At 38.5% G+C, this 24,467-nt stretch overlaps 1 protein-coding gene across 2 annotated transcripts; it reads right to left on the bottom strand.

The window, feature by feature from the left end:
- Positions 1–9,182: 9,182 nt before the first annotated feature.
- On the bottom strand, positions 9,183–22,836 carry ca5a (carbonic anhydrase 5a). 2 transcript variants are annotated; one of them, XM_086163499.1, is made up of 7 exons: positions 22,346–22,836; positions 18,297–18,494; positions 17,427–17,545; positions 15,070–15,165; positions 14,821–14,883; positions 13,378–13,536; positions 9,183–12,395 (listed from the first exon to the last, which is right to left on the bottom strand). In XM_086163499.1, exons 1-7 carry the CDS (start codon positions 22,485–22,487, stop codon positions 12,225–12,227), a joined length of 948 nt encoding a protein of 315 aa, XP_086019625.1. In that variant the 5' UTR covers positions 22,488–22,836; the 3' UTR covers positions 9,183–12,224. The 2 variants fall into 2 exon arrangements, with proteins under 2 accessions (XP_086019625.1, XP_086019627.1); XM_086163501.1 differs by lacking the exon at positions 22,346–22,836 and adding an exon at positions 18,614–18,767.
- Positions 22,837–24,467: the final 1,631 nt, after the last annotated feature.

The raw sequence follows: 24,467 nt of genomic DNA, 5'->3' as shown, positions 1-24,467 counted from the left end.
ATCCATAAATCTTCCCTTTGGTCTTTCTCCAGACCTCTTGCCTGGCAGCTCCAATTCCAGCATCCGTCTACCAATATATTCTCTATCCCTCCTCTGTACATGACCCAACCATCTCAGTCAGGCTTCTCTGACCTTCTCTCCAAAATATCTAACATGTGATGTTCCTCTGATAGACTCATTCCTGATCCTATCCATTTTTTTATCATATATATATATATTTATTATTTGAATATTGATCATATATGATCTAATGAAAACACACAAAAGCATGTAAAAATTTGATATTTCTTCACGCATACACCAGGTTACATTATTCGGCACAACACTTGAACCTCACATACAGTGCTATTTTTTTCACTTTTTTGCTTCCTTTCTTTTTTCTTTCTACATATTTATCAATTTATTCTTCTAAATGTTATTCTTGTGTTTTTGGTCTTGTTTTTTCTTAACCCAGAGATGCTGATATTAATGTGCTGTATCTTGCTTTTTAAGGATGTTTTTGATTCCACAGAACCTGAGAGCTGCTATCTATAAATTTCATTGCTCTCTGTGTAATGACGATAAAAGTCTTGAATCCTTGATTCTATCAAAAGAACTATCTCAGTGAGTCACACACCGACTCAGGGGTTACACCAAAAAAAGAAAACTATTGATCCACCTGCACCTGCACTTCTTTACCGCTCTCTAAAAAAAAACACATCCACCTTAACTTTTTTGGGGGGGGACTTCACAATTACTTTGCTACCTCGTCAAAACTCACTGTTGTCTATGAAAATATTTATAATTTCTTTACTATTGCTCTGTGGGTCTCAGAGAAACGCTATTTAAACCTCTGTGTGTGAGAATATATAGCAGTATTGACAATAAATCTGACTTTGACTATGACATCTTTTGTCTGAGCTCCAGAATGGATCAAGATGCAGGTAGAGAAACCAGGACATCTGGGTTACAGCGTGAACAGAAAACAAGAAGCCTATTTGCACAAGGACAGCTACATTTCCCTTCCGAAGTTAATATACAACAGTCCATGCTTGTCATTTTTTACATTTTTATTTTACTGTTTATTTGCACTGAAAGTAAATGTCACTAGACATCTTGTTAAAAGCTTTCTCCCTTTATGGAAGTGGAAAATAAAACAATATATGGCTTGACAGGCAAGCCTACTTCCAGCAGAGCAACCAAACCATTTGGCCAGGTTTTGCAGTGTTGTAATCTTATTTCCAGTCTGCAAATAGCTCATAAGAGAGCGAGTGTTACTCAGGATGGAGTCCAGACCATCCTGCTTTTGGCTTAGTTTCTTTTCAGACATTTAAAAGACAAATGTGGACCACTTTCATGGTGGGGTATCCTCAAATAGCAGCAGCCATCTATGAATGTCATTGGTTATAAATACAATTGAAGATTATGAAATAACTGGTGTCAATGGTTCTGTTGCTTCATTTTCACGCAAGACGTTAGTTCTCATCCTGAAGATCAACCATTTCACAACTGCGACTTGACTGCAAAGAGACTTAAATACAGGTCTTTGGGGGGCTGTAATGGCGTTGTATGGCTATGATATGCCATACGACCAGGGTGAGTGTTCATGTTTGCTAACTGAACAAGTTTGGCTAAAAGTGTGTAGTTAAAAACAGTTCAACAATAGTCAGTTGGCTGAAGAAATTTCTGCCCTCAGTCAGTACATGTTTCTCTTAATGATGGTTCCGAAAAAAAACAGTGAAACGTGAGCTTTCATGCTCAAATTCTCTACAGAAGCACCACAGACCATTTTACTGCTTCCAAGCTCCTATGTTGTTGAGGGTAATGCTGTTTTGCTCAGAGGTAAGGCAGGCCAGTCACATCAGTGTGTTGTCACTCTGAAACAAGTCCAGATTTCTGTGTACATATAACTCCGCACAATGTTTAAGCATGTAAAGAGGAAAATGTAAATTTGGGGTATTTGTCTTGTGTCAGAACTATTTCACTCCATAATCATCTCAACAGAAAGAGGAGAAGAGCAACCAGTCCTTTAACAACTTTCACTTAGTGATTGGTGTTGCACATCTTCCATAATTTCTTGTCTGAAATCATTTGGCCTGAGACGTTACCCCCACTGTCATTTTTTCCCCCCTTCTAAGTTTCTCTGGTACTCCGGGGCTTCAAACTTTTGCTTCACAGAATTATGTTTGTGCAACAATTGTTTAAATATCTAAATACTAAAATTTGTCCCTTAGAGCAGGGGTGTCAAACTGAAATACATAGTTCAAAACTGGGACAAAGTCGCAGGCAAACATTGATATTTATTGAAAAAATCTTCCTCCAGATATAACAATGAACCTTTTCATATGGGCCCGAACAAGTTTTGCTTAAAAACTAAAGATGGAACAGCATAGCTTAATACTATACCATACATAACTTAATATTGCACACATAAACAATCCTGTTCTCTGCTTAAGTAGCAATGTGCCAGTATTAGCATACGTTTGACAGCTTTGACAGCTATGCTTTAGAGGCAAGACACAAGCAAATCCAAACGTTGTCCGAGTGTCTTTGAGACAGACACCAACCCCAGAGCTACTCCTGTTGAGCAGATGGCGACTCTTCCACCTTCTGATGGCATTACAGAATTGCACGACTGGGACAACTCCCCTGGGAATTTGATGACTGGATTTGGCGAAATCATAGAAAGCTTCCGACAACACTTAGTCTCTGAGATCTATGACTTTACTCTTTGCTATGTGATACTGATACACAAGGTCTGAGTATTTCAAGTTCCACTTGTTCTTCTTCAGAATTAGAAACTGAGAGTCCCAAACATTGGGAAGGAAACGGAATGGCTTGTGAGTCACTCAAAGCATGCAAAACAGGGGGCAGTGAGCTTTAAATTACAGAGCAAGGTTCTTCCAGTTTTTGTTTGGGGCATGACCTTGATGTATTTGCCAGGTTTTGAATTTGAGCCTGGGGCAGGTGGGTTGGCCTTGGCTGAATCCTGAGCCCGGTCACATGGGATCAACATCGGGACCATATCCAGGACACAATAGGAGCTGCTTTATGAGTCTAACTTTGCTTAAGCTGTCTCTCACATCTCTGTGCAGGTCCTGTCAGGTCAATATATAAATATGCAAATTGTATTGTCAGTGTTGCCATCAAATTTTGAGTTCTGTAACAAACACACATGAAGACACTCTCACACACACACACACACAAACACACACTCACACACACAATTGCAGACAGACCATTTCCTGTGCTCTGATGAGGAAGATATGTTTTCAGGTTTATTGGCAGAATTCAGCCCAAAGCGATTGTCTCACTGAGACTGTTCGTCTGCCCCAACCTGTGGAATGCAGAACATTGGTCTCAGGTGGAATCACAGATTAAGAGACACTAAGTCACGTAAATACAGGTCTGTCCTTGGTGGGTCATACAGTGGGTTCTGTTTGTCTGTCTAATTCCGTCCAATGGATCACTTGGACCTCCAAGGGTCTTTTTGGGAGACCACCATGGTACACAACTCTAGCTCACACAGCTGGCAGTTAAGTGTGCACGGCTATAACTAAAAAACAGGTTGAGCATCTCGGAGGGAAGAAGGGGATAAACATTCTTCTTCAAAGTGCACTTGATAAACTCTATTTATCTATCTATCTATCTATCTATCTATCTATCTATCTATCTATCTATCCCTTTATGTATATGAAATACATGTCTGACTAAATGAATCATGGCTAATGTAACAATGATTTATTCATGTTGCACCCACCTTTAACATTCAGCTGTTGGTCACATTGACTTCTCAGTATTGAAAGCAAATTCCTGAAATAACTGCATCTGTTCATGTGACTGCAAGCTCATGTGGAAGTTTTTCTTTTCTGACAGGACGTGTCCCAGGCTTTAATGGGAAAAAAAACTTCACAAACAAAGGGTGTGGGATAAATTCAGATTCCACATGTAGGCTGAAAGCAAGAAATGTCAAGTATGCAAACAAAATCGACGGACACGGATGTAAATTGCAGATGGACATAAATCAGCCAAAGTGACAGCCGCAGTTCTTCATCATAGTGTTCCACAAATCTGAATTTGAAGACAAACTCTGAAATTCTATTTAAGAATAATGAAAAGGCGCCACTGATCATATATAGCATTTTGCACCTTTGCCTTATAACCCAAAGGTTAATGCTTCCATTTGGTGTTGTGATTTACTGCCCTGTGTTACATGCCCATGGCTCCACGTCCATGCCCCCATGATTGACTTGAACTACTCAATTAATTTATTAAAGAGTTTCTAAACTGATCTGGATGAAAACATTTTATCACAATTGTTATAACAAGAAAAATCCACCACAGAAAATTGCAGTCTGAGAGCATTGATATATTACATATTGGCTGGCCTGCCAGCTCTTGGATTTTGTGCTGCCTCTCAGAGATTGGTGTTGAGCTATTAATGATCATTTCTTTTTTTATATTCAGTCGGTCCGCCTTGATCTTTACAGACAGCCACTGTCACTGACATGCCTCTGGAAAGTTTCTGCCCAGAATAACCACTTCTTGTCAACTCGTGTCTCCAGCATCTGCAGCTTTAAAACAGTTCTGGGCTGTAAACAGCACATTGGCAAAAATGTTGCAAAAATGTGAGTTTTTTGATAAAGTTTGGTTTTCTACATCCGGCTCCAGACAGTCAGACTGGGATTTTATAAAATGGCATGAACTCACTAATTCATCTCACTAATGCAGATCAGAGTCTGTTTTTGGTGACAAAGCTTTTTCTCAGGCCCTTTCACAAGACTTTTTTACTTCCAAGTCCTTTGTCTGAAAAAAAGCTGTGGCAGACACCTCAGAGACTTGCGATGATGGAGGAAGAGCAGCTTTGTTTGAGTTCAAGGGTATCTTCCTGTTTTTTTTTTCCCTCTCCTGAGAAGCGGATGCGTTTAGTCCTTCAGACCAATATTTCTAATTAAACATCAGTTAAGAACCCTTCCGACCGTATTCTTCACTGATAGCCACACTGACGGTGTGTGCTGGTAAATAAAAAAGAATCATAAAATGCATGATGAAATTTTCAGTTTTGGGAATTACTCGTTTCAACAAATCCTCAAACAACAAAAGACAAAATTAAATTCAAGTTCATTAAGTGGTTTCATGTGTGTGATGAGTTTTGGTTTTCCGTTGTATTTGTCATCTTCCTCTGAATATCCACTTCACAATAAAATGCATTCTAGGTCAACAGCTCTGCAACACACCCACTTTTGTCATTATTTAAAACTTTCAACTAAACACGCAGTACCGAATATAAATTTATCTCTTATGAAACATCTAAATGAAAGAAAGAAAAAAATGAAATCATTGAGCAAGTCAATCCCATTACTGACACAAAAAATAATTTCAAAAAAGGGAGTACAACATAGTTGATATTGATAGCAAAGAGTATGAAAGGGAAACACAGAAAATACACACAGAGTAACAGGAATTCCTCAAACAATGTGTAGTGAGCACCGTTTTTCAGATACATCAGGGACAAATAATAACTGTCATATGTATATTGTGAGGTCACTGTAAATACAGAGTGGTCCTGGCATGTTGGTGAGAACTGCTGCTTGCATTTTTCTGAGAACTAATTTGACAAGAATTCAGGTCACACTTACTTGTAAAACACTTACTGCCAAACACTAATCCTCCTTTATAAACTGCCTTTATATTTGTAGATATTGTAACATTATTTTCCAATTATACCATACTTTTTCCGCATTAAAGATATTTGTATATTATTTGAGCAACTTAAAGCACATCAGATCTTGTCATGTTATTATTGTAACTTTTGTACCATTAAATGAAGAATATCAAGCCATCACCTCTGTTTTTCAAGTTAATCATTTGCTAATTCTTTAAATATTTCAATAAATAAAAATGTCAATGATGCTTGTGATCAAGTTTCATATTTATACAAGGTTGTGGTTTTTAAGTGGAATGGAAGATGGAGGAAAACAAGATTCAATTTTTTGGGGGAAAAAAACATTGTCAAATGACAACAATAGAATTTGATAAAAAAAAAGAAGAAAAATATTAACTTTGGTTTTAGTTTGAAGAACGGTGACCTCAAGGGTCTAATGCTGTATTTTCAGCCGACGAGTCTTCTTGCAACTCCATTCTCTTAGACTCTAAGGGTATTGTCTTCATTAATCTTGACGTAGCATTGGCAAGTGCTTTCGACATGATACACATAGCGAAGTCTAAGTCACTTTTCCTCGTGCAATAAACAATTGATTGCACCTTTGAGCATTTATTTCTTACAACTGGTAACTGAGAAGCCAAGGCTACAGAATTGGGGTGCTAACCCAATACTGTCCCATTGGGGTTTGTTCCCTCCTGTCAGCTGTAGTGTGTTTTCAGGAACATTGTAACGGGTCCTTTATGGTCAATGTATGGTCTAATGTCTGCATGAATGAAAACACACACACACACACACACACACACACACACACACAATCATTTAATTGCACTAATTTAATTTGTTACCTGGAGAGCAAAATATTAACTGAAGTAGCCCTCGATGAAGATTTTATGGGGTTTAATCAAAGACAGAATGTTCTTGCACATATTATTGTTACATAAAACCTAAAAATCACTTATTTTTCTGAGCATCCTAAAAAATGACTTTACACGGGCCTTCTACAGAGGGAAACGTGTGTATGCACGCACACACTGAGAGCAGTTCAAAGCGTGGGGGTCTCCAGTCAGTCCACCCACATTCACACAATCAAGGGAAACCCAGCAGAGACGGGCCGGTGCGTCTCAGTTGACCCCAGCCCATCTCTCCCACCGCCAAGCACAACAAACACCCGGCGGCCGCCTCCCATCGCCAGTTCTTTGGTCAGAATCAGACGGAGACCCACATCACATCCAGCTGTGGTAACAGTGGACAGCACAGAGTAAACAGTCCGGTCCCAGTTCCCCAGGGGTCTGGGTGTTGGCCACCAAACATCCTTTTCAATGTCAAGGGGCTTCAAAGGTATCAGTGGGGATGGGATGAAGGCTGGATGCAGGCCAGCAGCTGTGACAAACTTAAACCGAAGCTGGTTGAATTGGGTCAGCTAGAAGACCGACAAGAGTGTGGCCTCTTTTCAAGAAACTTTTTGAAATCTAATTAAAAATGTGGGGCCATGGTCAGTTGGCATGGTTTTCAAAATTTAACAGAAGTGAACACTGATATCAATGAATACAATGTTATGAGCAAATCCTAACCGAAAAAGCGCACAACGTGCGTTACCAATGTGCATGCTTCCAAATGAAGTGCATCTCTGTTAACACTGACTGAATACATATTTGATTCCCTGACAACACATTTAACCAGAATATTTTATTAGGCCCTCTATTTGCGCTAGGTTTATAATGGTTAGGAAGGTATTTGAAATTGAAAAATACCTGTAGACATACGAGCATCAAGACAGTTTTACATGCCATACTACATAAGAAGTATACTTTTGTACAGCATACTAGGATGTCAGACATACTAGAGATTTTGGCATACTATTAAAGCAAATGAAATAGAACATTGATAGACAAAGAATTAAAAAAATGAAAATATAAAAGCAATGTCACTGCAATTAAAACAATAAAAAAAAAACAATTTTATGAAAAACCAGACAGGACATGACAAAAGAACAGTTGAACCAGATACAAGTGAATATACTGACTGTATTCAAAAGCAGAAAGCAAAGAAACTCCAGACTGCCAGTGAAAGTTCACTCTTTCCATTCTCAGCGTCCCAGTCCCTTGAGGAGGTGAGACAGCCCCCACTGGGTTTCAGCTCCTGAGCTTCAAACAAAAGCCTTTAAGTGGCACAACAACCCCAACAACCTGAGGGAGACATCTGAATGCACGGACGGGTCCAGTGGAATTCTGACCAGTTGTCCCAGCCCTAAGTATAGGCTCTGCAAGGTAGAGAGTATGGCTGCGTTCATCTCTGACAGGATCAAATATGTTTCCACCATGGACAACAACCAGGCCAGGCATCCAGGAGCTGTCAACAGTTGACGAAACAGCTGTATAAGTGGCTGTCAAGTGTCATAACAATTCCTGTGCACACATGAGAATAGTGTGTTGTGGTGACAGTCTGCTCGAACAGACTTGATGAAGAATGAAGAGCTGCAGTGATTGGCTGGGTGAACATGCCAGCTGAACGGCGTGTGTGCGACAAATGTGGACGATATGTGTCGACCTTTGAAATGCCCATCTTGAGAAGCACCTGTGGCAGTCAGAGCTATCAGTCAGCATGCTGGTATTCTGATCTCAGCCAAGAAAACTTGCTATGTAAACAAATTTGTAACAATTCCAACTTTGAATCATTGTGGTCAAAACACACTCTGAATCAGTTATGACGTAAGAACATTCTTAAGAGTACAGGAGCTCCAACTGCATTTTTATGCTTCTGAGTTCTGGTTATAGATTCAAATATTGTATTTTTTAAGAATATCACGCTGCTTTCCTGGTTTAACTTATTTTTATTGGAATTGTTGCTATTTTGCAACACAAATATCCTAAAGAGCAAGTTTCTTGCAGAAAGAATCAGTTTGTAGTTTGCTTGGTATAACCTAACATCTACTATGTAATGAATAATCTGCTGATCAAAGATTTTGGTTTGAAATGGGTTAATACAATTCTGGTGATCAAGGAAACAAATCGAAACAGTTTTTCAAATGAAAAACACGGATGACATTTATTGTTTAGATCACATATAGGTTTATTTTTATATACCGTATATAAATGTCAGTTAAATTTATCATCAAATTTGCGTCTACAAGATGTAATCAGACCATGGATAAAATGTTCCCCTCCAAAAGGAGGGATCTCAAGGAGCAAAACACTTCCTGATTGCACAGCTGGGTATGATGCATGTTGGCAGGTGGGGGGGACCGAGATGAGCCCCTGTAGGAAGGGAATGTTGGCTAACCTATAGACAAATAAACAGCTACAACATGCCCTGCGTTCAATGTACATCATACACAACTGGACAGTCTAGGAGCCTCAGGCAAACACACCCAGAAAGTAGAGATAAAAAACAACAAAGAAAACACAGCAGGATGGGGCAGAGCAATATGGAAAATAATTAATATCAATATATGCAGAAGCCATTATTGATATCAATGTGTGTGTCAAATATGAAACACATTGAAGTTTGCATTAACCCCACATGACAACAAACAGTTCAATTCCACTTTTATATGAATACTTCTTTAAGGCTTCTGAATACAGTGAAAGTGTGATAAATATATTATTTCTGTGTTATTAGAAATGGTACAAATTTTCTTTTAACTTCCTGGTTATTTTTATGTCAATTTTTTTTTTTGTATTTAGATGCAAGCTTTAGTAATTTAAAGAAATCTTAATTTTAATGAAGTCTGAGGACTGACATGTTCCATTTTATTTAAGGGTGAATAATTTATTTGTCCGTAAATTTTGATAAAATAACCAAAAAGATTTTACAAAAGCAGCTGCTACCGGACATTTTTACTTGACGAAAGTTATATTGAAAAAGCATTCATTCCAGTCAACAATTTTTGATAACATTTCGAGGTTAAAACCAGGGGAGGAAACATTCCTAGAGGCGCAACACAATCTAGACTTCAAACAATTGCAAACTAATATCATTCATTAAAATCACAGAATGCAGCTTTAAAAGTGAAGGCAGTTCAAATAAAATAATCTCCAGAGACAAACATTTGTATTAGAATAGATTAATACTCATTGCATTCAAACTTTAAATAAAAAGGCATGAAAAAGTATTTTATGATAAAATGACATGAACCATGAAGGCAGATGATGGTGTATGATTCAAATATATCAAGAAAGTACAGCTGTATAAAATGAAGGCAGTACTGGGTCCCTTGTATCCTTGTCTATAATAAAACAAATATAAAATCTGTATTGCATTATCTTTAGAACAAAAAACAATCAACCCATGCCACATTTCCACAAGGTTTTGATAAACCCCAAATTTGGACTGAATATTTCTCTATGCAGTTTCTCACAACATGCCCCCCTAACTTAATCTAGTGCATCTGCAGCCCTCACAGCAGTTCATATTAATGAATTAATTATGCAGCTTCTCAGTTCATATCCAGTACCTCTATTCAATGTGTGGCGTCATGATGCCCCTTGGAAGACCTACTGGGGAGATGCAGTGGCGTGCATGTGTGTGTGACTGTGAAAAAGGGAAGCAAACCGATTTAGACTAACAGCATTGTCACTGCAAGATTGCTAAGACAACCCTGAACTCTCAGCCCAGCATCAACCCACCATTTCTCAAACACATTCGTGTACATATGGCAAGACATCCTGACAGAGACAATCAGCTGGATATGTACCAACATTTACCTGATGTAATATTGTGTGAGCTTAACTTAGACATCTCAACAATGCTCAGATCCCTTCTGTAATGTCTGAAGCCAAAATACATTCTGGATTGAATTAAAACAAGAACAAATAGCTGCTTGGTTTACTTCTTTAAAATATTGAATAAGGTACATCAAGCATGTGCTAACCATAATATATAAGGCTTTCATAAGCTGTCAGTTGGTCCCACTATGTCACCTATCTATAAACTGAAATTAGGCCTGTAACATTGCACTTTGTCTGCAATATGTTATTTGAAGTAAATAGTCTGTGGACTAGTTTGTGACCTGTAGTTGACTGTTCTACATTGAAAGGGAATAACTAAAAGATTCTACTTAATATTTTGCGCCAGAATTATAGAATAGAGAACCATACAATAAGACGTTGTTTCATCAGAAGCAAAAACAGAGCACTTAAAGGGCTTGTTTTTATAACTCAACGCTTCTCTATTCAGGGTGATTGAATAGAGTGCTTGATTTCATTAAAATTACTGTGAGAGTATCAAATTGAGCCTTGTGTAGGTGTACTGAACCATTCAGTGAAGGGACTTTATCATTACTACCCATCCAATTGCACATCTACCAAAGCTATTCATATGTTTGTCCTGTTAATATCATCATTTAAAAAGGCATTTAAACAAATTAGGAAACTGATTAGCAAAAAAATAGCCCAACTATGACAGAAAAAATAACTTGAGGTCAACCCTGAAAGTCGACACAGTCAGGCATGCCTTACTTGCTGACTGGAGCATATCCCCATTGTTGATGAAAGAGATGTACTGCTGCTTTATTTTCTAAGAAGTGATGCTTTTCATTCAGGCAATTGATGACATACATCAGTAGCATTGTTTGAACTGCAGCAGGTGTGGAAGAAGACTAATTTCATGCTGAGAACACATCTTGAAACTTTGCCAACAGCAGAGAGCTGCAAAAACAGAGTTCAAGGCACTGTGGTTATGGATCTTGAAACTGAAGTTAGACTCAACCGAGGAGAAACACTCCTCGACTACATGTGCTGTATGTACCTAAATAACCTTGTATTAGCAATATGGGCTTAGCATAAGTGGAACAGCTAAGGCTAATTAGGTTTTTAAGAACTTTGAGACCTTTGCATGCATTGAAGTTTGTATACCATGTATGATATCAAACAAAGGCATATGAAGTAAAACCCTTGTAACAGATGAGAAAACATTCATTCAGTTCACCAATGCTGTATAGTGACAAATTAAGAGAACACTATTTGAAGTTAAAGTGTCAATGCGGTATAAAACCTTGATACTTCCCTGCAGGGAGACACTCTTCCGCTGTTTCACGGGGGAAATCTCCTGGCGAGTGAAGTGTAAACCGGCAGCAGTTTCAGGCTCCTTCTAAAGACGGACATATGACTGTCTACCATGAGGTCAAATAACTCACTGCTGCAGGAGTGACTGTACACGCTGTGCCAGTCTCTACTGCAGATCAGTGTGCACCTGGAGCTATAGGCTGGCAGATGAACATTAACTGAATAAATTGTTCATTTTAAATAAATACATTTTATGTTCAATTTAAAAAATAAAAAAAAACAAAACTATAAAATTACTTATTTCCTGCATCCCTTATTGGTTATTGGTCTGTCAAACCAAAATCTGAAGCATTTTAAGTAAAAATCTTAACAGTATTGAAACAAAATTCCTGTTCCATTTAAAAAAAAAACTCCATAAAAGAAGAACTTACTAGAACATGTATGCTCACCTTTCAGAAACATTGGGTTGTGACTGAACAAAAAATATTTTTTTAACAGCTGATTTGTTGCAGTCACTGTGACAATGTTGTCATAGTGCGTGTCACCGGGAGAGAGTGTGTGTGTAGAGTCCAGCAATATCAATGGGTATGTTGGTCGTTTTCAGCAGATGGCGCCTCCTGCAGGAAGGGGCTGAAAGAAGAGCGAACCGTCCGACCCCGGAGAGGCTGCTGCACACGGAAGTTGTTGACCATGCTCTTCTGTACCTCCTCCTCGGCTGAGGTAAAAAGTAGGCTCCGGAACACTGCCAGCTAGAGGGGGGTTGCACAGAAAAAAAGATTAAAACAGGCTCATGCAGAAATAACACAAGTCAAAATACATCAGGAATTTAAGAGCAGAACATTTCTCGCTGTATAAAAAATAGTTCATCATCTCTAGCAGGGAGATTAAAACTCACTCTCAACTGAATCAGAAAGAATAGGAAAAAATAGGGTGATTTTTTTGTAACTCGTGGAGGTGGGTAATAAGGAAAGCACAATATGTTTTGAAGCCTTCACTTTTCTTTTGTTAGATAATAATCTGTAATGTCACTTTAAAATTACAGCGTCTAGAGAGTTCTGCTGAGCCAGAACCAATGTCATTCCTCTCCTTCATGATGTCTTCCTTTGCAAATAGGTTTACTATTCTGTTGAATAACTTTGTTCTTCCAAAATCCCCATTTACTGCAGGCAGATGTTCTCCATCAGTTAAAGTAAGCATCCTGTAAACAACCCATTAACATGGGCAGACAGAAAGCAACTTCAAGTTCAATTGTAAGCGTCGCAGTTACACAAACATACTGAAAGGAAAGCTGAGACAAAATTAAGATGCCAAATGTGTATCAGCTGTAGCTAAGTGACTATGAAAAGACACATTTATTGGAACGCCACGATGCAGCCATGAAAACTGCTTTTGTGGTTCAACAAGACTAGACGATTCTGTCCATGCAAATAATCTGACAAACGGCATCATGTCATTTTCAGAAGCATTCCATTTATAAAAGAACTGCAGAATATTGATATGCTATTTTTTCCCCATCACCCTGTATATCGCTTTAAAAAGCTAAAAAACCTGCATATGCATCATGAAATTTGACACGGTTATCATCCAACCATCCAGCTGGAGGTTGGCTGCCTTGGAATATTCTTCAAACCTTTTTTTCTCTTTTTAGAGAGATTAATAATTACATCATCAATATTAAGTAGAATTGCAACCACTGACAGTGAGTATGACACACCTGACGGTAAGACACACCTGATCATGGCTGACTTCTATGTGCTGCTTCATAATGATCCAGGTGACAGACTCCATCAGAGGAGGTGTGGTCAAAGAACCATGGTAGGTCCAGTAGTCATCAATATTGCTGGGTAAGAGAATGGCGGGGTCAAACTTGGTAAACTCGACCACGCTACCCTGCAGATGGCAGGAGAAACACATGGGATGCAACACACATTCAGTTAAGCAGCAGTTGAATTCACATTTTGGGCACTGGCAACTGTTAATTCAATATTGTCAAGAAAATATCTAAAAACAAATTAAATAGGCCAAGAGTATAATTACAATATGAACCACTGAGATACATTAGTGTTATAGGACAACCCTATATTAAAGTTCAAACGAGAAGAGGGTTGGGTATGGGTTTTGTAGGGAATTTAAGTGAAATATAATTTCCATTCAAGGTACTTTTTTGATGTTAGTAATATAAGTAAATTCAAGTCACAAAACTGGAAACACCATGGCAAAGGTATTGCATATTTTGACGCAATTTATTTCATTAAAACTTTTTAAATACAAATGCATAGAATTTAACCTTGTTTGTTCATGGATGATTTTTGGAACCTCTTTTTGAAAGCAAATTCACAAGAGTTATCTTACTACATGAAAAATCAATGACAAAAAAACATAATTTTAAACCACAAAACAGTCTAATATCCTTTTTTCATGGTTCTTTAGCCGAAACATATACACAAACCGGAATGCGTTTCAAATGGGATTTTAGTTTCAGATGTTCCGATGCTATGGTAAATCATCTCCATGCCTTATGGAGGCCCTGTCTGGTCTTGCAGTGTCTCTATCAAACCACAAGAGGGGCTCAGTAACTACCTATAAGCAAATTCTAGTCAAAAGCTTCTTGCCGTGGCAGCTGATATTGAATTTCTTCACGTGAAGATGTTTCATTTAGTGGTCTGATTTAGGTGTCAAAAATCATTTTAAAAAAAGAGACAGGTCTTCAACGGATTGCAGGGCAGACATAACATTTTTGGTTGCTTATGTGATTTTTCAGACGTTTTTCCCCAAGATTTTTTTTTCGCACAAATTTAAATGCCTTTAAAATACACATTATGATGAATCCAAACTTTGGTAGAGAATGGATCCTTGATCTTTAGAAATGGCGGAGGCACAGCAATCCTCACTGTGCCTTGCACATGTTTAAAAGAACAACATGAATATATAAACCTGTGTATTATTTAAATAGCTTTGGATTAAATGAACGATAACAAAGTACATATATACATGGATCCCTGCTCCATCTCTCTATTGTATTGGGGGTCCTTTACCTGGAAAATATTTTAGACTCCTGTTTTAAAACAAAAAACGTTGTGTCACTAAATGTAAAATGTCAGATAGAAGCAGATTAACCCCTTAGAAGTTTGGCTGTACTTCATTTGTAGTGTGTATGTCTGATGGTGAACAAACCTTGTGTCTGATTGCAGGCAGAGCGTCAACTAGTTTCTGCAGTCCCTCATGTCTCTTCCCCACCTAAAAAGGATTTAGACAATGATCCGAATTGTAACTTTAGCCATTGCACAATCCATTTAACACAAGATCACTCATACACAAAGACAGAAACACACCTCAAATATGCAACATACAAAATGTCCATTATTAAGGACAAAATTGGATGACTGTAAGTTTGCTCTGTGCAGCTTGGATGTATATGTGTACCTTAAGAAAGACTCCAAGTACAGCTAGTCCATTATCCTCCATCACTGCCTCCTCAAACATACTGTACTTGTCAGAGTTCCAGTGAACCAAGTGAAGCTGAAAACACAAGAAAGACAAACCCTTCAGCTAGAGATAGGTATCTGTAACACTGATCCTCCTAACCCTACTCTTCTGACTAGAGAGTGCACTAAATCAAATCTCATACCAGACAGAAGCCACAAAGCAAGGGAGCAAACTGTTGACTTTCAGTCTGTTCCTTCATTTTGAGCTATTCTTTAAAATTAAATTCCAACTCATTTCACATGTGTTTTATGTCATGTTTGTACTTGTGGACTTAGCTGACAACATGAAGAATTAAGCTCCCGTAAAAAATTAAAAGAGACATAACAATAAAATATTGTAAAGAAGGTATCCTGATTGCTAACCTAATTTCCTTGGGCAGAAATAATTAATTAGCTTTGTATTTTTTGGCTTTTTAGTGTTTGTATTTCTTCCACTTGGTCTTCCACAAACACCACTAAATATTGCCTGAGAGAGAAAATGGTTAGCCTACAGTTGACTACAAACACATTAGGCTTGTTAACTACACAAATATTGGTTCAGAATTCAGTAAACCCAACTTTTTTTCTTCTTTAGAACCTTGGGTTTCTTCCTGTTACTGACTTAAGAAATCTGTATTTGTTGTAAAAGGACTGTTGTTGGATTTGTTTTAAATAAAACTGGTCTTTAGTTTTTGCTGTTTAGTTTTTGCAATTATTTAACAGAAAAAAACAGAAAAACCCACAGAAGTTACCCTCACTTTTTGACATACAATATGCTTCAAAAAGAACAGCACATTATTGTAAGACAGGGAGTGTCACTCGACCCTGTGTGGACACAGTCATACAAGGACTGCTGAAAGATGGTAATCAGGACTATGTCACCTTCCAAGAAAAAAGGATGGAAAGTCTACTTTTACAGAAGTGTGCTTACGTGTTTGGAACATCACAAAGGCCAATATATTTTATAATCACATATATTACGGCCAGCGCCTGCCCCCCTTTTTGTGTTTCTCAAATTGTCATGCAGGTGTTCTGTGATGTAGAGAAAAAGTATATGACTTAAGATCCAACAGATGAGTTCCCTGATGAAAAGATGATAAAAGCTTGAATTACAGGTTGCAGCTCCTTGTGGATCCCTGGTACCAAGAGGCCCAGTTAAAGGCTTATTGTAGACACAGTATGATAAAACTCTTTTTCACATTTTTTCTAATGGGTTAAAAATACATCGAGAAGTTGAAAAAAGGTTATTGCTAATATCCCATTGTTTCCTGCCTTTTATAGTTCCTGATTACAACTGACTTTTTCCATTTGGTGATGGTAACACACATACATACAGACACAAAAGTAACAAAGAGCCATTTTCACAGAACTTCTGCTGCAAGATGATGGCAAGGTAATGTACAGGGGTTTAACATAGGCTTAATCACAATTTAACATAATTCTAGAACACTTGCAGTATGAGAAGTGTTGACTAATGCACATTTACCCTTCTTTCCATGCAGGCAAAGCTGTGTACAGAACTGAAAAGGTAGAACACAGCGGCTCGAAATGCGGTTACTAAAATTTTTGCTATTGTCTGACAATAATTTAATCCTTTATGTTCTTTTTACATTCTTACTCTTGAGTGTATGACTGATTAGAAACTCAAGTCAAGGATAACACTCTAACGCTGAATCCATTCTTATGTCTGAAATGATAATTGACCTGTCAGCTATGAATGGCAAAGAGCAGTAGAATTCTCAGTCCAGAAATCTGATGGCTACACAGGAAAGCCCCAAAATTTTGGCAGGTGCCACCAGAAGATATTCATAACTGCAGGGTTTTAGGATTTAACAAAAAAAAAGGAAAAAAAAATCACAAAAAGCTGCCTGCCAAGAATCTGGTGGTGATTGTTACAGGTTTTGAGATTTAAAACTAAAACTATTAAGCTAAAACACTTCAGTGAGCTGAGGTCTTTGGTGTCAAGTTGAGTGTTAATTCTTTGTAGGTTTATTACCATGAATTCACATTTCCATAAAATACATACATTTTCAATGTGATGGAATATGGAATTCATGAATTTAACTTTGTTATTCGAGGTTGTAACAACATCAGAGGATAGTATTATATACATCTTACAGCAGATTATGAATATTTCTGCATCTTGAGAAGAAGTATTTATGTAAATTTTGTTTCTCATACAGCAAGAAAAAATGTTCAGCTATTCCATTTATATCTGAAAATACATAACATAATCTGCTTTGGGGCAAGAGAACTGGGGATTGTGTGTTAGTCACATTTTATATATAGTTTCATGTTGGTGTTCAGACACAGTACCTCAGCAGGGAACAGCCTCCTGTCCACGGTGTGTTCTGACCCCCAAGCGTTGCTCTCACCCCAGTGGAAGTGGAACTGACACAGCCTGAATTTGTCTTGCAGGGGGCCCCCTTTCAGTGCTGATACAGCAAAACAAAGGAGAGGAAGTAAATCACATATTATCCGATTCAAATCTAATGCATCAACAACTTATGAAAAGTACAATCCAAAGGGAAAGAATACTTCAGTATAGCATGCTGTTATCTAAATTTGAATTATTTTAAGTTTGTTAATATAATGTTCAGGTCACTCCATTTCAATACAATAGAATACAAGTAACTACCTACTGTTCTCTGCATTTAATGGTTATAGTCCCGTCTGAATTTGGCAAGACAAAGAAAGATAAATACTGTATTTTTGAGTTAAAAAATTAGTAAAATAGGTGCAAAGTGACAAGACTATTGGGTAGCCTGATAACAAATGCAGAAAATTGACCACTGAAACACTTTGCAGGTCAGAAGAGGCAAGGTAGTCACATGACAGTCACCAGATCCTCTCACAGTTGTGGGTTTTATCAGTGGCTTTCAGTATAGCATTGATTACTGGCTGTTTCCCACCAACTGAGGGCTCTTTAAGAAGGGGTGAAGGAGATAATCCTCTTGTGTAGATCAAAACATGCATTCCCCCTGTTGAGATTTCTTTCAGCCTGATCAGATTTAAAGGGAAACCTCCTGAACAACACTGACGTGGTACATATACAAAATTCTGATATTTAATAGAAATGAGGACTGCCAAACATAGATATAGATATAGATTATATCATATTTATATCTATATCTGTATCTATATGCACAAATAGACACGCACACGCTGAGAATGAGACGTGCTTACTGGACTTGTCTGTGGTGTCATCATATTCAACCAGGAAAGAGTAACCATTATTCCAGATTTGCTGGCAGGTCTTGGGATCATAGTCAGTGACCAGGGGTTTCAGCTGAGAGTCAAAGACACACTTTCGCACAACAATATCGATGGGAGACTGACGATCACCTCCTGGTACCGCGAGGGGTCCCTGCCACATGGGATGCACTTGAGGTGGAGAAGAGAAGAAGAAAAGAACGGAAATAACAGACAACATAAATTAACACCGAATGGACAGTCTGTGGTGCCTAAGATAAGTACAATGAAAAAAAAAGGATGACACCTACTTTTCATGTTGTATTCTGCTGCCTCGTGCATTTTTTAAGCAGTCCTTTTTAAATAAAAATGAAATTACAATCAAATTTGTAACATAAAAATAAAAATTTAAACCTACAAAAGGATTAAGAATTCTCCTCTGTCCTTGACCGTCCTCAAGGAAATGAATCAAAAAAGATTGAGTGAGCAGTGGGACTTCCTTCTAGTCCTCTTACTTCTTTCTTAGAGGAAATTACAAAATAAAAGTGGGCTGGCTATGCAGAAAATGACATGCGGAATGTTCTGGCACGCCCCCAGTTCCCCTCCACAGGCGGGGAATCAGACCAGGACCTCTGGCTGGTCAGACTGCCTACTCAGGCCAGCATCTGTCAAAGGACCTGACTTCTAATTACACCAAAGTCTGCTTCCTTTCCTTACCTCCCTTGTTCTTCTGCTTCGTGTCCCCTTAAGATCCATCCCCAAAAATCAATTTTAAGTCTACTTATTAAATGTTCCATTAAAAAGAAGATTTTTTTTTCTTTTTTCCTGTCAAACTTGGTTTCCCACACTGCCTTCACAGTGAACATTCTACAGTGCAGCTCGTCTTTCAAAAGCAGGTGTAAAGAACAAACACAACACAAAAGACTGTTTGCTTCGTGCCTCTGCTGTGAGTGAAGCTAAACAGGACTAACAGGCAGATGACCTTCATTTCCTGCAGGAGTCTGTTGCCTGAGTCTTGTCGCTTGAATATTAGTGCTTACGATGCAATTTGTGCTCTCTGACTGGGCATTGTCAGTTGTCAAAGATGGTTCTAATTGGTTTTGTGTTAATCTCCCTGAGCTTTCTCTTAATAAAAAATTTGCCACTGGCATAACAAATGTACAAAAAAATTATTTTAAACTTGAAAAACACATTTGCAAATGATTACTTTTGATATAGAACTTTTTTCTATGAGGCCTTGGTATACGGCTTCAGTGGCTCTATGGAGCCTCCTTGAGGGCATTTTTAAGAATCCCTTGTCAAAAGCAACAAGCGGTGAAAATGAGCGCATTTTAAAAGTGGGTTGAATGAATTTTATTTCTGCCTAAATGTGAATACTTGGGAACCATGCAGAGTGGCTTTCAGTTAAAGGGCAAACTCCTCTCTAACTGTCGACTCATTATACTGAATGACAGCTTCAGAACTTAAGTGTAATAGAAATAGGCAGTGCTGGTTAGAGTCATCCGTCCGGTTTGTTCATGCATTCACTTTACCAGTGTAGTTCTGAGGCAAGCAGCAACATTTTTCAGTCTTCTGGTGGTGCAAAACCTTCTGCCAAGAGGCTTGGCCACAAGCATATATATTTAGTATATTTTTCAAACTTCTTTTGCAACAAACTTTGTTGTACTGAGCCTTCACTCAAGACTCAATAAGGAAGCATTCTACAAAACCAATTTGATGCACCTAACTCAATTCGTTATATATAGTTTGATATTGCTTTTTATGCAGATCATTCTGAGTGAGAATGAGCTTCAGTGGTTAGTATGTCCATATGCATATACAGGACTGTCTCAGAAAATTAGAATTTTGTGAAAAAGTTCTTCATCTTCTGTAATGCAATTAAAAATCAAAAAATACTTTTTCATGATATTCTAATATTGTGAGATAGGATTTTTGAGTTTTCTTAAGATGTAAGCCATAATCAGAGATATTAAAAATAATAAAAGGCTTGCAATATTTCAGTTGATTTGTAATTAATCCAGAATGTATGACATTTTTGTTTTTGTAATTGCATCACAGAAGATTAAGAACTTTATCACAATATTCTAATTTTCTGAGACAGTCCTGTACAAGGAATATGGCTCCGGTTCACAGTTACACCTTGTACTGACGCGAAGGTGAGCAAACACCGAAAAAAGAACATTACACAAAGTATAGAATACAAAGTTCACAGTGCATACAAGACCTCTGCACCTTCATTGCAATATTACTATGGAAATCATCTTTTAATATCCATTGGGAAGAAGAAGACTTGTTCAAAAAGATTATGTAACTTTTCAGACTAGGTTGTGGACAACTGTTTTAAGAGAAACATGAAAAAAGTGCCAGGAACAAGCAAATCCACTGATTTGGTCGTGCTTCAAAAGGCCATTCAACATTTGTAATAAACCCTGTTAACCTTGTAAGAACCCTTACAGAGGGATCTGTAGATTATGAATGGATAAGGCAAACACAAAAAATATCTAAAACTAATATTAGGATATAAACTTGGGAGTGTGAAGGAAAAAAATGTATTTGCATTATTAGAATACATTATATAAATATTCCATGGCTATTGAAGTGCAGTTACTATTTGGTGTGATCCCTCATTGTTATTGCTCAAAACAAGACGTGTTCAGTAAGTGCTCATATCTGGGATGAGGCCAGTGTAAATACAAAATCTGTTTGAAAAATCCCACGATGAAAGATAGGAAGTCTGCTGTATTGAGATAGCAAAAGCAAGTACACTTTGGAGATTTGTTAAATTCTCACTGCACCACAGCAAATGTTTTCTTTGCTCCAGTTTTTACCCTCGTTTGATTATAAAACTATTCATTTTTCTGGCTTCATTGGACTGGTTTTAATAGTGTTTCTGCAGTGGAATTTTAGTAATACCAGTTACAGTTAGCAGTGTCACAATAAACAATGGAAAACTCTCCCTCCAAAACGTGCCAAAGAAAAATGAATTGCCTTCATCATCATTATCAAATTTTCTACATGATAAAGAGTTTGCGTGTCCCCAATATCACAGCAAAAATATTACATTTGCACTGCACATTAATTGCACATTATAGAAAAATAGCATGACAAATAATTGTTTTCATCCTAGCAAAGGTACTTGCAGCTCAGAGATTAGTAGTTTATAATATAAAAGAATATGAGAATTCAACTCTTGCAAAACCTTTTCAACCCGTTTAATTGATATGTGTCAGTTTGTTTTAACTACTGCACTGCACATTCATGAGACTGCAGGTATAGTGTGCATCCCCCATGTGGTATTCCGGCTTTCCCTTTCAGATTGGGAGAATTGTGACTCCCAAATCAAAAAGATGAAACACTAAAATAGTTTGACCCAATTATAACCCATTTCCCAAAAGGAAGGACAATATTGTGAACATTACTGTCTAAACAACAAAACCGTCTTCTTTTCAAAGATAAGCCCAAGCTTTCAAGCAGGAAGCTAGTTGAGGTGTAAAACAAGACAAGCTTGTTTCATTGGGTGTGGCTACGAAATTGTTCTGATTTATAAGAGGACCTTGAATTCCACACAAGTAAAAGGTGGACGCGCAACATAGATTTGTCTTGTGACAAATGTGATAGAGCAGTTAAAAGATGTGACATTATCTCTGGTAAAACACTGACAGGCATAGTAAGAGAAGACAGACAGCCCTATGTGGGCCAAAGGTCCCTGAAAGGCTCCATCTATGGAGATCGGGATACCATCGCTCTGGAAAACCCGGAGCCTCGATGCAGTCTCCTCCAGCGGGGAGGCGTATGCTCCGCGTCCACTGACCGGGAAAATCCAGTCCGAGCTTTCCCCAGCGCTCACCGTGCACGTTTTTCCAGATGACAACAAAAGTGACCATTTACAAATGCAGCGTGACCCACAATAACTGGGCTTTTGAGAGCCACAATAAAACGCCAAACCCTCGGTCGTGCTGAAACATACACCGTGGCATGAGGATAATTAGCAGCAGCTGCTGGAAGCGAGCGGGCTCGACGGCCGTTGGGCAGCGGTCACTTACTCTGAGACAGCACATATTTACTGGAGCACGCTGTGAGGTTGCACCTCCTCACTGGGGTCTGCCGGTGACTCCTGGCGTTTCTCACGACCTGTATGTGGAGCCGGGAAGCTAAAGGTCTCACCACGGATGCCAAGGTCACCATATCTATAAAGCTAACGCTACCACTTTGGATACGGACGGCTACAAACGGCGTCAATGTTCCGTCGCGGGGGGCGTTTTTCCCTAAATGTAAGCTAGGAACTCCTCTGAAAGTTAGTGGTCACACACACTTCACGGTGAGACTATCATCCGCTTTTCTTCGGTTTCTCCTTCCTTCCCTCCGTGAGTAGGCGGGGGAAGAGATAAGTCTTCCCCCTTGACGCGCCGCCGAGATGTCAATCCTGTTTCGGCGTCACCTGTAGCCTCGGTTTGTTCCGGTTCGTATCCTCGTTTGGACGGCACTCCGACGGACTATTCGGTACGGCTCGTTACTAGAGCAGCTCGGTAGTCGGACAGGAGAGAGGGGGAGGGGGCGTCAGCGCGGACCAATCAGCGACCTCGTTTGAGGGGCGTCAGTGACACCGACGAAATGCTGCAGCCTGGACCCTGAACACAACAAACACTTGGAGCTGCCAGGACATGGAGAATACTCTGACTACTGCAAACCACTGCCTGCCTTTTCAATATCCAGTGACGAACGATTGTAGTAATGAGATTACTAGATTACACTAGAAATCTCTTTAATGCAATTACTCGAGGCTCCCTAGCAATGTTTTGATTCCTAGAATTTAATGGAAAGTTCCTTACTTCCTCAGCAAAGCAAAGGTGGAGTTGACTCATTCAGTCATTTAAAATACGACTACTACTACCAATAATAATAATAGTAATAATAGATTCAGGGGCACATTTTAAATATTTTTGTGTGTCCTCTCTCTAATGGACCAATATCAGTCTTATTCCCAGCGAGGATGATCAATGATTCTTCTTCTCCCTTTGGCTTTTTCCTTCAGAAGTCACCACAGCAAATCAACCCTCTTCATCTAACCCTATTCTCTGTGTCCTCCTCTCTCACATCAGCTACCTTTATATCCTCTCTCACTACATCCATAAATCTTCTCTTTGGTCTTCCTCCAGACCTGCCTGGCAGCTCCGATTCCAGCTTCCGTCTACCAATATATTCACTATACCTCCTTTGTACATGACCGAACCATCTCAGTCTGGCTTCTCTGACTTTCTCTCCAAAACATCTAAAATGTGCTGTTCCTCTGATAGACTCATTCCTGATCCTATCCACCCTCGTCACTCCCAAAGAGAACCTCAACATCTTAATCTCTTTGACCTCTACTGCGACCCCACAACTTTGATCAGGATTGATTAACATGGCCATAAAGCATTGGCAGCTGCTGGAGAGCTGCCAGAAATACCAGCCGAGAAGTCAAAACAGTCCAGAAGCTTGTTTTGATCTGTAGCGATAAAAACAGAACAGAGATGTAAATGGATAAAGAGACACAGCAAGCTTGTTACAAAGAATGCTTGATTTAAGTTTATTCATTCTATTTGTCTGGGTTTGTTTGTGTTCCCTGGCGAGCTGTAAAAACACAGACTAGGTTAAATATGTTTCAGCCAAGTCGATAATGACGTAGACAGATGGTAATCTGTGCCACCTTTTTACATACATGATTCAATAATATAATTATGATTGATGTAAGTAAGTTGAATATGAGCAGTATGTAGGTTCTTTTTAAGAGTTGCAAGACAGTAAAATGTATTTGATGGAATTAAAAATTATCAGTCTGCCCTTCTCTGTTGTGTGCAAATTAGTTAACAGTTAACAATCAGTGTCTCCTTAGATTTTACTGTTGGTGCTTAGAGAAAAAAATTACACTGTCAGATGGGACAGTGTTTGTATTCCCCTACTAGTTGGTAACATTCACGAAATGTAATATATTCAAACTAGGGCTGGGAAAAGTCAAAACAGCATTGTCTGGTAATGTTGGCTGGCAAGATAGTTAATGGGCACATGTTGATTTATTTACTCTTTTTTGAGGAATTTGTTAATAAAATGTCTATACCACAGCAGTTACAAATTTAAGTTGTGCAAAAAGAAAACAAGTTGATGACTCTGAAGATATGACTCATATGT

This window comes from Fistularia commersonii, chromosome 17 (assembly GCF_037954325.1).
Source record: "Fistularia commersonii isolate RoL2024-O1a breed Wild chromosome 17, RoL_Fcom_v1.0, whole genome shotgun sequence".
Lineage (NCBI taxonomy): Eukaryota > Metazoa > Chordata > Actinopteri > Syngnathiformes > Fistulariidae > Fistularia > Fistularia commersonii.
Note: the sequence above shows the minus strand (reverse complement) of the source record. Positions and strands in the feature narration are given on the sequence as shown.

What these genes read in the sequence shown, in the direction of transcription:
- ca5a (XM_086163499.1), bottom strand. Translation starts at nt 22,487, where the DNA reads ATGGTGACCTTGGCATCCGTGGTGAGACCTTTAGCTTCCCGGCTCCAC. An exon ending in TAAATATGTGCTGTCTCAGA is followed by an intron (nt 18,495 to 22,345) that starts GTAAGTGACCGC and finishes CTCCACCTCAAG; the next exon opens with TGCATCCCATGTGGCAGGGA. An exon ending in GGAGGCTGTTCCCTGCTGAG is followed by an intron (nt 15,166 to 17,426) that starts GTACTGTGTCTG and finishes TTGTGTTTTCAG; the next exon opens with CTTCACTTGGTTCACTGGAA.